Here is a 12,963-nt window from a genome sequence, read left to right on the forward strand (position 1 = left end):
GGGTAGGCTGAATGAAACCATTGAAGGGCTTAATTTGATTTCACTTATGGACTATATAATGTGACTAAGAGTGAGGCTAGACTGTGTAAATACCAAAAGGTGGGCAAACTGGCCAGATAACCACTGGAGGCATGACCCTCTTACTCCCCCAGTGGTCACTAACCCCCTCCAACCTCTCAAAGATGTGAATGAAATAGTCCATACCAGCCAGTATGACAGCTTCAGATATTATGGCCAGTCCTATCAGAGCAGCAAGCAGGTTCCTGGAGTAGCCTAGTGGTTGGTGCAGTGTACTGCAGAAGGGGACCCAGGCCAATATTCCACTCTAACTAGTACATTTGTGCTGGAAAGTGTGGGCCCTCCAAAACCTACCCAAAACCTACTGTACCGACATATAAATGACACCTGCAGGCATAAGGGAAATAGAGTGTTAGGTTTTGGGTGAGTTTTGAAGGACTCACCGTACAATGTAAAGGAGTTATGGTGAGATGTGTACCTGGGACCTTTTATGTGAATTTTACTACACTGCCCACTGCTCTACTGGGATGCTTGTGTAGCCAGTCTACTGTTGGCCCCCTCCTATGCTCATTCATCCTACGCATTACTCAGGGCAGTTTTTTCACACTGCAGGGCATTTTCCAAATAGACTTTCTCATAAATTCTGCTAATTTCCACATTTGTCTTCTTATCCTAACCCTCATACCTTAAGACCCCTGAGGAAGAGGGTTTAGTTGAAACACGGCCAGTGTTGTGTCCGTCCTTTCCAAGTCAACATGGATTCCGCTGATTGATTGTATATTTGCATCTTTGTGTTGACCAAATAAATCCCTGCATCATGAACATCAGTTCTACATTTTCCTTCTCGTTTTTGGCCCCTCCTATGTGCCAATGGCTGATTTTGTGCATTTTTCATTTGGATTTTTTTTTTTTTTTAATAGTTCAAAAAGATAAAAGCACTGAGGACAAACTTATCTAAGAAATGGCCATGTTTGAAACAAAAAGAAACATTTTTCTGCTTTGAAAATGATCATGTCCGCTACTATATTTTTGGACGTTAACCTCAGAACGCCTAAAACCGGATTTAGTCATCATATTGAAAATGGCCCTCCACGACATCCTGGTAATGCTAAAGCCTGAGATCACACTGGTGTTATTTTGTTATTGTTAATTATAAAGCAATGGATTCTCCATGTTTTGCATATATGAACTATTTAAATTGCACTGAATATAAAGACTGGATCGAAAAAAAAGAAAAAAGTTACACAAGTGGAAAAGTTTGTTAGAAAAAATGTAGGACTCATGATTACATTCACACAAAGCAGCTGAAATGTGATATACATATACAGTATGAGAACTTATGCCTTTGTTATGATGGTCCCACCACCACTATTAATTATGCAAACATCTATATTTATATGATTGTTACATAAGAACATAAGCGTCGCCTCTGCTGAGTCAGACCATGGAATCTGCACTCGCGGTGGCCCCCCCAGGTCCATGACCTGTAAGTGATCTTTTACCTAAAACATTTTATTCCCTATTCATTTAATATCCTGTATAGTAACCATCTAACTATACCCTTCAATCCCCTTTTCCTTCAAGAAATCATCCAATCCCTTTTTGAAACCCAAAATTGTACTCTGCCCTACCACCTCCTCTGGAAGCGCATTCCAGGTATCCACCACCCTTTGAGTGAAGAAGAACTTCCTAGCATTTGTTCTGAAACTGTTTTTTTGAATGCCCTCTTGCTTTTGTTGCCCCCGCTAGTCTGAAGAATCTTTCCCTCTCTACCTTCTCTATCCCCTTCAAGATCTTATAAGTTTCTAGCATATCCCCTCTAAGTCTCCGCTTTACCAGGGAAAAGAGCCCCAGCTTCTCTAGCCGTTCCGCATATGGAAGGTTTTCCATACCCTTTATCATCCTTGTTGCTCTTCTCTGGATCCTCTCGAGTATCGCCATATCCTTCTTAAGGTACGGCGACCAGTATTGAACGCAGTACTCCAGTTGCGGGTGCACCATCGCCCGATACAGTGGCAGGATAACTTCATTCATTCTGGTCGTGATACCTTTTTTGATAATGCCCAACATTCTGTTCGCCTTTTTCGAGGCCGCTACGCATTGTGCTACCGGCTTCAGTGTTTTATCCTCCAAAACCCCCAAGTCCTTTTCTAGGTTGCCTTTCCCCAGTACCAATCCCCCCATCGTGTAGTTTTACATCGGGTTTCCTTTCCCTATGTGCAAAACTTTGCATTTCTCCGCATTGAAGCTCATCTGCCATTTATTTGCCCACTCACTCAGTTTGTTCAGGTCTCTTTGTAGTTCTTTGCATTCCTCAACAGTTCTGACCCTACTGGAGAGTTTTGTGTCATCCGCGAATTTTATGACTTCGCACTTCGTCCCTACTTCCAGGTCATTTATGAATATATTGAACAGCAGCGGTCCCAGCACTGACCCCTGCGGGACGCCACTCGTGACCCCTTTCCAGTCATGTGAAGGGGTTTTTTTGAGTTATTTTTTTAGATGTTTGTTGTCTTTATACAATTGGCACAAAACCCACACTTTTGTACCTTAATAGCTTAGGTGATCTTTTGTAAACTTAGCACTGTTTATCACAAATGAGGCGCACAGAATGGCCACCAACTCCTTACCAGAATGCATCTTGCAAGAATGCGGATCATTTTTGCTATTCTATAATCCAAGCATGCACTTGCTTACACTGCCCACGCTCTATCAAAACTCCACCCACGTGTGCAAGTATCAGACGTTATTTATGTGTGCATGTTGACACTTGTGTAAATGTCCATGCCGAAAACTAGGTCCACATGAGGGCTATAGACAAACAGCACCTCAAAAAGTCTGTAATGAGGTATCATATATTTTAAAATGCAAATCAGTTGCCTAATGAAAGAAGCTACAAGCATGAAACATCAGCATTCCTAATCTTAAACGTTTGCCAAAGTTATTCTCTAATACTGCTGTTGAAACCATGCCAAAATAAGGCCATTACCTCGCTTTTCTGTTGTGATCACCATGGCCTCCAGGGGTTCTCCCCAACCCTGTTTGGTTTTGGCTGATGTCTGGAACATATAGGCAGTTTCCGGAGTGAGGTCACTTGCCGTGAATTGTCTAATCGTGGAGCCCAATTCTACCGTGGTGAACTTGTTGGGGGCTCCAGTTGCCATGCGGTATGCGACTTGATAACCTGAGAATTCAAGAAGAGCATAAAACTAGCGAAGACTTTCTTAGATTTGCATGCTTTCAAAGTACAGGAGCTGAGGGGAAATACTAGGCATGTGGAGGGTACTTTATAACAGGATACCTGCTAGAGGCTCTGGTTATGGCATCTATCTTGAGCCCAAAATGCTTGCACATTAAGGTACAACCATTTACACCAGCCCTATGGCTCCTGTAAATGCTTGCACCTAGATATTAGAATGTACCCATGTGATAGAAATCTGAAATTTAGGCATGCCAGCCATGCCCTCTGGCAATGTAAGCACCATCAAATAATGTGCTTTTCCACTATAATAATCATAATCATAATAATTTATTTTCTTATATACCGCCCTACCAACAGTTCTGGGCGGTTCACAACAAGGAATAAAACTGAACAATTCAGCAAAGAGGATACAATTTCATAATAAAAAAACCAATAGATCATAAGCAATCAAATGCAGCAGAAACTATTATACAATTTAAAATATTAAAAAGTCTAATGAAGAGAAACACATAATATATATATGAAAAAGGCCTACAGCAGTTTTTTTCTAGAAAACAATCAACTAGTAATTGAACCCATCAGAATTAAAAAAAAACATCAATTTAATTTATCACTTATGTGTGAAAATTACCAGAATACATCGTGCAAGAATGCAGATAATTTCTACTATTCTATAATCCAAGCATGCACTTGCTTACACTGCCCACGCTCTATCAAAACTCCACCCACGCGTGCAAGTATCAGACGTTATTTATGTATGCATGTTGACACTTGTGTAAATGTCCATGCCGAAAACTAGGTCCACTTTATAACACTTCCCTCCTTATAATATATTTGAAGTTTGTTTATTCTGTTTCTTTTAGGGTTTATCAGCAGAAATATGTTAGAGTGCTGAAAGCCGAATGAAGTGTAGATTAAAGGAATTTCACACAGTGAATACAAGTGCCTTTGGGGGTATTAATGTTCCGTATAACACATTCCTTTTTTTATCCTTTACAAGTACAAGCTGCAAAAACAGTCGCATCTTTCCTAAATGTGTTAGCATGCTGAGAAAATGTTTCTCAAGCCAACAGAGCCCACACAATAGGTTTTCACAAATGAGCGTCCGTTCAGAGAATCTAATCTTTCTCTTCTCACACCATCCTCCTCAATGTTGCACAGCAGAATGGACCGCTCTGGAGTTTCTTAACTGGACCAGTTAGGAAGCATCCACTCGTATTGGCTGTTTCACATCATGAGCTTTTATCCCTTCCGTGGCTTGAATAGAGCTTTTTCCTATAAGCATCTTTCCAGTCCTTTAAGTCCTGCAGAATACCGTACACTTCCTCCAGTTACTAGTGTTGCCATCTTAATCATCGCTAAGCTTGTTTGGTTCCATGCCTTCCATATAGGATAACAAATATTAAGATGGGCATAGAGAGGGCTCATTCAAAAGCACAGATTCTAGACTTTAAAAAAAACTAACTTTGTTTGGATGGGGGTTGACGTCAAGGAATTATAATCTGGATGGGAACATCTGGAAGGAGTGGAAATGCGGTGGGCAAAACTGAAAAGAGCGATTGTAAGGGCGACAAACCTTTGTGAGGAAAAGAAGGCTGCTTTGGTTCTCAAAAGTAGTAGCTGTGAAGGTAAGGAATAAGAGGTTAACTTTCACAAACTACAAAAGATCGCAGAAAGAGGAAGACAGGCAAAAATATCTGGAAAAGTTAAGAGAAACCGGTTGAGTAGTCAGGAAAGCAAATATACAAGAAAAAAATAGCTGACACGGTAAAACGGGGCAATGTGAGACTCAAAAATGAAGGGCAGGAATATGTATAAGCTGAGAATTACTAATGGACAGACTGGATGGACCATGAAGGTCTTTATCTGCCGTCATTTACCATATTACAATGTGCTTGTTAAGGATTTATATACAATACAATTGTTATTTGTATACCGCCAATACCTCCATGAAGTTCACAGCGGTTTACATAAGTAATTATAAGTAAAAACCAGTGTTACAAAATTTAGGAATTATTAGTAACAAATTCATGAAATAGATAGGTCTTTTTTGAAACATTAAAAATTAGATTGCTGGTTAATATTAGTTGGTAATGCTTTCCACAGTTTTGCTGCTTGATATGCCCCTGTGGAGTTAAAAGTTCTATTGCATCTAATGTTTCTAATGATTGGATATTAAAAAGTATCATTGTTTTTTAGGTTCAAAGATGGATTATTAGAAAATTTAACAAGATGTGGCATATAATCAGAAGTTTCTCCAAACCATATTTTAAATAGAATACAATAAAATTTATAAAGTATTCTCCCTTCTATAGGTAGCCAGTGTAATTCAAGTAAATAAGGTGTAATCTTATCACTTTTTTTCAATCTAATCTAATGGCTGTATTCTATAGAGTTTGGAGCTTTTTTATTTATAAATTTAGGGCAATCTAAAAAGGTGACAATGCAATAGTCCAGCTGAGACAAAACTAAAGATTTTACCAATAGGCGGAATTGATAATTATCTAAGTACTTTTTAATCCTTCTAGGTTTCCAGAAAAGACCAAAAGACTTTTTTTTATTATATAGTATCACACATAATCAATGATCCGATTAAGCAGGTTTCTTTTTTTTTTAAATTCTTTATTCATTTTTAAGCTTTCATCAAGTGTACAAAATTCATATTAACAATATTAAACAGACCACTTGAACATCTTATCAGTATACTTTGTAAACATAAAAGCAACCCTCCCCCCACCCTCCCTCTAAGCCCATTATTAATTGTAAGATCATAAACCCTCCAATAGAAACCCTCCCCCTCCCAACACTAAGTGGTGTATAATTAATAGAAAAATGGCATTTAATCATTACAAAAAGATGTTAATGGCTCCATATTTTTATAATTTCCATTTTGATTTCTGATGCTTATACTGTGAAGACATCAGCCAATCAGTGGGACATGAAGAAAGTAAGGGCACCCTTGAATGTCTTCCTGTATCTTCTGGGAATCCTTTTAATATTTTGCATGAGGGCCCTTCATTTGAATTTTTGCCACTGCCACCAACCATAAAGAAGATGTTAAAGAATTGCACTGTGTTTTCCATTTATTAGAGCTCAGGAGGTGGAGGAAGAGGTAGCACCTTCAGTTCAGTGCTAAGTTTCAAAAATGAGTTAAGCCAGAGCAAAGGTCTGTTCATCAAGTACCATTGGAGAGCTAAGATGAAAAGCAACGTCAATGAAAGGGAGTTCCATGAGTCTTGTAGAGACACTAAAGTCTAACCTTTGATTGACAACAGACCATAGAAATGTGACTCATTTTCTCTAAAATTTAATCCTAGTTGAAGTCTGGATATTCCCCAAATCACAGCTCATATCACAGAAACAGCACAACGTGAACCAGCTTTTTGGCACAAGGAGGTCAATACTAGGAGAGCTGATAACAGTTGGAATAGAGGACCTGATTGGAAAATTGTATCAGTCTGTTTTCTGCTTTTGAGAGAGAAAGAAGGGAAAAAGAAAAGCTTACTGCATCATAAAATTCATGTTCCTCACTCCTTTGTTTCTAGAGAAAAGGTACAAGGGACAATGTTTAACATATTTCCTGAAAAGGATTCCCTGGGGCTTCCAGGCTGTTATATATAATGCCAGGGAGGTAACCACACATCTTTCATCCTCCAAACCCACTACCTGCTCTGATTCCTACTCACCTACTCTGTGCTATCTCGCCCTCTGTCATCCCTATTTGTCATATTCTCAACCTATCACTCTCCACTGCCATCTAAAATTGAATATAGCTAAAACAGAGCTGTTCATCTTCCCACCTAAACCCACCTCTCCGCTTCCCTCATTCTCCATCTCTATGGACAACACACTCATCCTTCCTGTTTTGCTGCTCGTAATCTTGGGGTCATCTTTGACTCCTCTCTCTCTTTCATTACCCAGATATAACATATCACTAAAACCTGCCGCTTCTTCCTCTATATTACCGAAATCTGACTCTTCCTCTCTGAGCACACTACCAAAACATTTATGTCTTCAAATATTTCAACGTGTAGTCAAATATTAGGGAAATAATCACTTGTATTCTGTGATAGTATGATAGTCACAATCAAATATCACAGCTCTAGATCCATTAACTTAATTAATAAATAAATACATAAACAAGTAAAAATAATTATAATTAAATGTGTAAAGTGCTCAGACCCTACAACCAACTTTGTTCAGTGTAATCACTCAACTATGGTTGCCGGTGGGACCATCATCGCCTTTACAGTCCCTACTGTCCTAAGCTATTTCAGTGCGTAAGGTATAGTTTTTTTCAGATGGGCCTAAGATCTTTCCAGCTCTAAGCTGAGCACCTGAGCAATCGCTCATACATTGTAGGAGCGTCACTCACAGATTTTAAATGGTTGCTCACAAAAATACTTGCAAGTCTGAACTTGCAAAATCATCTAATTAGTTCATCTTTCTGTGAAACATTCCCAGACACCATCCGTTATTCTACCTTCTCTGTCCAAGGCCCTGGACCCTGGAATACGCTCCCATTTCATCTCAGGCTCCAATCTTCTTTACCAGCATTTAAGTCAGAACTTAAGACATTTCGCTTCCAAGATGCTTATAGCTGAACTTCTCTCTTCCCTCCAGAAATGGAGTTGAATGCATTCTCATGTCCTTATCTCACCCTTACTTTTCTATTTTTCTTTTTATTGTAGTTATGACCATCATTCCTCACAGTCCTGACTCAACTAAGCACCTTCTTTCCAATACATAGTACTGTAAGCTGCTTAGACATTTTATCTATCCTTCAAGTTCACACAATTTTGGAATGATCTTCCACTTTTCTTGAGAAGTTCTGGTTTCCTTTCTTCTTTTCGTAAGGCTTTGAAAACTATTCTGTTTACTAAACACTTTGGTAATTAATCCTTTTTGAGATCCATTCACTATGTTTCTTTCAGCTTAATCTAACTATTGGAAACCAAGTCGAGCTCTCTTAGATTGAAGTCTTGGTATACAAAACCAAGTATTAGATTAGATTAGATCTGATAAGCAGGATAAAAAATCTCTACTAAAACTTGGAAAACATGGAAACTATGGTTCAAACCTCAAAAAATAGCATCCCCAGGGAAATGTTGATCTTTCAAAAACAGGTGCTGGAGGATCAAATGTCCAATGTGTTAGTCAGTGCTGAAAACATGATATAGGGCTTGATGGGCTTTTGGTCTGTCCCAGTATGACAACACTTATGTTAAAATATGCTTTACAAAATTATCCTCACAGAAATAAAGAAGATGCTAGCAGAAAAGGGTCACTTGCTCCATCCAGTTTGACCATTTGTACCTGCCTACCAGAGCTACACCTAAGTATTTGCATCCCATTGATATCCCTCCCTATTTGAGCTATACACCTTCTATCAACATCTTCCAATCTGGATGGTTAGAAAAGAGCTGTATTCTTTCTAGTTTTCCATCTGTTGTTGCACCATTTTTGCATTTCAATAATATTTCTGCCACTTAGGGACTCTTCTCCCTCAAAAAGAGGAGCTTAAGAGGGGACATGATTGAAACATTCAAGATACTTAAGGGAATAAACTTAGTAGATAAAGACTGGTTGTTCATCCTCTCCAAGAAAGGGAGAAAGAGAGGGCACTCTCTAAAGTTAAAAGGGGATAGATTCCCTATGAATGTAAGGAAGTTCTTCTTCACTCAGAGAGTGGCTCTTCCGGAGTTTGTTATAGGGGAAAACACCCTCCAGGGATTCTAGACAAAGTTGGACAAGTTCCTGCTCAACTGGAAAGTACGCAGGTGAGGCTGGGCTCATTTAGAGCACTGGTCTTTGATCTAGGGGCCACCGCGTGAGCGGACTACTGGGCACGATGGACCACTGGTCTGACCCATCAGCGGCAATTCTTATGTTCTTATGCATCTTGTGTGAATGGCCCTTTCATCTACTCCTATTTAGGGCTCTGCTCTCTACTGTGCTGTCACAGGTCTTACTTGACTAGTGGTCTCTTCCCTCTACCGCTAAGGTTCTCTTCCACATATGCTTCAATTCTGCCATGTACAACCTCCACTGGAAATCCCTTCTAAGTTTCTGTCACTTTCACATTCTTGTTGAGCTTCAGAAAAACACATTTATTTATTTTTATATCACTTATAACCTAAGTGGTTTACATTCAGGTACTTTATCATATTTCCCTATCTGTCCCGGTGGGCTCAAACAAGGAGCAGTGAGGGATTTGAACTTACAACCTCAGGGCGCTAAGGCTGTAGCTCAAACCACTGTGCCACACACTCCCACATCACTTTGTCATCTTGTTTAAAAGGGTGGGTGATCATCAAGATGTGTCCATGAATGATAGGTTTAATTTTAAGAATCTGTTCTTGGTAAGGTGTTCCTAAACAAATGGTTTTCCCGCAGACTCTTGACAATGTTTCATGCTGCTAATCTCTTTATGAAATGCTGGAACATGTTTTGATATAGATTACAAAAGCATAAGCTGTGAAGGTGCTTGTATACTCTGAGGACCATGCTTCAGCAGCGAACAAAAAGCTTTGAGTTGAAGCACTTGTACAGATGAGTTTTTTTCTTTGCCACCACTATCCTCTTCAAAATGCCATTTCTCCCCGTATTTCAAACAAACCACACTTGGAAAAATTGGTACTGCACAAAGCTGAAGTTGTTATTTAAGAGTTTTTATAACTAAAATGCTTCAGGGTATCACATGAAAAAGAAAAAGGATAAGAGAGTTTAAACAGGCATTCCGGGTTGGCTTACATTGGACTCTGCCTTTTGTTTTCATGTAATTTTCTCCTGCAAAAACTTGTTTTTCCTAATTGATGATTCAAATGGAACATGAGAGATAGGCGTATTTGCCTCCAACATTACGCATTTGATTAACAGCCCTAAGTAGGAAAATCCTGCACTGGGACCTCCCATTCATCTCTCTTTCGTTATTTGTTGACTTTCAAAATAGTTTCCGCGTCACAATCCATTCCTACAGAATAGTCAGCAAGCTGAAGCCACTTGCCTTCTATTTCTTTGTATTCTTAATTATTTAATGAGAAGGCCATTTAAAAAAATAGCTTGCGGTTTTATTTCTAGTCCTAAGGTGGAGTCAGTATTTCATGTGAACTAAGAGCCTAACCTCTCCTTTCAAAACCGCACTAGCGTTTTTAGTGCTGGTCATGGTGGTAACAACTCCTACGCTCATAGAATTCTATGAGCATCGGAGCTATTACCGCCACAGCCAGCGCTAAAACTAGAGAAACTAGTTCCATGGAGCAACTAGTCAAAGAACCGACTCTTGACCTCATCCTAAACGGATTAGGGGGGCCTGCAAGAGGGGTAGAAGTGGGAGGACCACTAGGCAACAGTGATCACAACGCGATCAGATTCACATTAGAAAGGGGGACACCCATAGTAAGGAGGACCGCAACAACTGCGCTCAACTTCAAGAAAGGGAACTATGTTGCTATGAGGGAAATGGTGGGGAGGAAGCTCAGAAACATCTTTAGGATGGAGACTGTGGGAAGCGCCTGGACCCTATTCAGGGACACCCTGCAGGAAGCACAAAGAATGTACGTCCCCAGTTTCAGGAAAGGCTGCAAGAACAAGCGATCAAAGGACCCGGTTTGGATGTCAACTGAAGTAAAGAGGGCAATAAATGACAAAAAAGTATCCTTCCGGAGATGAAAAAAGGACCCAACGGAGGAAAATCACCAGGCGCACAGGAAATGCCAAAAGGAATGCCACCAAGAGGTTAGAAAAGCGAAAGGGGAATACGAAGAGGGGCTGGCCAGGGAGGCGAAAAACTTCAAGGCATTCTTCAGTTACGTAAAGGGGAAGCGACCAGCGAGAGAGGAGGTGGGGCCGTTGGACGATGGGGATAGGAAGGGAGTGATTAAGGAGGATAAAGAGGTAGCTGAGAGGTTAAACACGTTCTTCTCGTCGGTTTTCACGAGCGAAGACACATCTAATATACCGGACTCAGAGGAGCTCATGAGTGGGGAACAGGCCGAAAAATTGGAGCACATAGAGGTAAGTAAGGAGGATGTCCTCATACAGATAGACAGGTTAAAATGCGGTAAATCACCGGGCCCGGACGGGATCCACCCAAGGGTTCTGAAGGAACTAAGACAAGAAATAGCGGGCACAATCCAGCATGTTTGCAACCTATCCTTGAAAACTGGTGAGGTACCAGAGGACTGGAAATTGGCGAATGTCACACCTATCTTCAAGAAGGGATCGAGGGGTGACCCCGGGAACTACAGGCCGGTGAGCCTGACTTCAATTATAGGGAAGATGGTGGAAGCTATGATCAAGGACGGCATTTGCGAGCACATTGAGAGGAATGGCCTACTGAGAACAAGCCAGCACGGATTCTGTAAGGGAAGGTCGTGCCTAACGAACCTTCTGTACTTCTTTGAGGGAATAAGCAGTCGGGTGGACAATGGGGAACCCATAGACATCATTTACCTTGATTTTCAAAAGGCTTTCGACAAGGTGCCACATGAAAGGCTGCTTAGGAAGCTGTGGAACCACGGGGTGGGAGGGGATGTGCACAGATGGATCAAGCATTGGTTGTCGGGTAGACTGCAGAGGGTCAGAGTGAAGGGCCAATATTCTGACTGGCGGGGAGTCACGAGCGGTGTGCCACAGGGATCGGTGCTGGGGCCGTTACTCTTCAACATATTTATCAATGACCTGGAAAAGGAGGCAAAGTGCGAGGTTATAAAATTTGCAGACGATACCAAACTGTGCGGTAGAGTTAGGTCCAGGGAGGAGTGTGAGGACCTGCAAAGGGACCTGGACAAGCTGGAAGACTGGGCAAACAAATGGCAAATGCGCTTTAACGTGGAAAAATGCAAGGTCATGCATATAGGGAAAAAGAACCCGTTGTTCAACTACAAATTGGGGGGGGCATTGTTGGGAGACAGCAGACTTGAGAGAGACTTGGGTGTGCTGGTGGATGCATCACTGAAGCCATCTGCACAGTGCGCAGCAGCCTCGAAAAAAGCCAACAGGATGCTGGGCATCATAAAGAGGGGCATAACAACCAGGACGCGGGAAGTCATCATGCCATTGTATCGAGCGATGGTGCGTCCACATCTGGAACACTGCGTTCAGTATTGGTCGCCACACCTCAAGAAGGACATGGCGGTACTTGAGAGAGTCCAAAGGAGAGCAACGAAACTGGTAAAAGGGCTGGAACACTGCCCATACGCCGAGAGGTTGGATAGGCTGGGGCTCTTCTCTCTGGAAAAAAGGAGGCTCAGGGGAGATATGATAGAGACCTTCAAGATCATGAGGGGCATAGAGAGGGTGGATAGGGACAGATTCTTCAGACTGAAGGGGACAACAAGTACGAGGGGGCATTCGGAGAAACTGAAGGGAGATAGGTTCAAAACAAATGCAAGGAAGTTTTTTTTCACCCAAAGGGTCGTGGACACTTGGAATGCGCTACCGGAGGAAGTGATCAGGCAGAGTACGGTACAGGGATTGGACGGATTCCTGAGGGATAAAGGGATCGTGGGATACTGAGAGAGGTGCTGGGATGTAACACAGGTATAGAAAGCTAACCAGGTAATAAGTATAGAAACCCAACAGGTCGTGCATGTGCAAGACCGGAGGGTTAGGACTACGATGGGAAGATAGGACTTCAATGAGAAACCAAGGTGGCAAGGGAGCCCCTTCTGGTGATTCAGACAGGTCGTGACCTGTTTGGGCCGCCGCGGGAGCGGACTGCCGGGCAGGATGGACCTATG

General features: G+C 41.4%; 1 protein-coding gene across 2 annotated transcripts in view; it reads right to left on the minus strand.

The window, feature by feature from the left end:
• The window catches only part of SDK1 (sidekick cell adhesion molecule 1), a 1,012,418-nt gene that overhangs the window by 177,988 nt on the left and 821,467 nt on the right, over positions 1-12,963 (minus strand). For both annotated transcript variants that reach the window (XM_033963079.1, XM_033963080.1), the window contains one exon: positions 3,008-3,202. In XM_033963079.1, the coding sequence (XP_033818970.1) occupies positions 3,008-3,202 (195 nt within the window). The remainder of the gene's footprint in view (positions 1-3,007; positions 3,203-12,963) is intronic.

This window comes from Geotrypetes seraphini, chromosome 11, assembly GCF_902459505.1.
Source record: "Geotrypetes seraphini chromosome 11, aGeoSer1.1, whole genome shotgun sequence".
In the NCBI taxonomy this organism is placed as follows: Eukaryota; Metazoa; Chordata; class Amphibia; order Gymnophiona; family Dermophiidae; genus Geotrypetes; species Geotrypetes seraphini.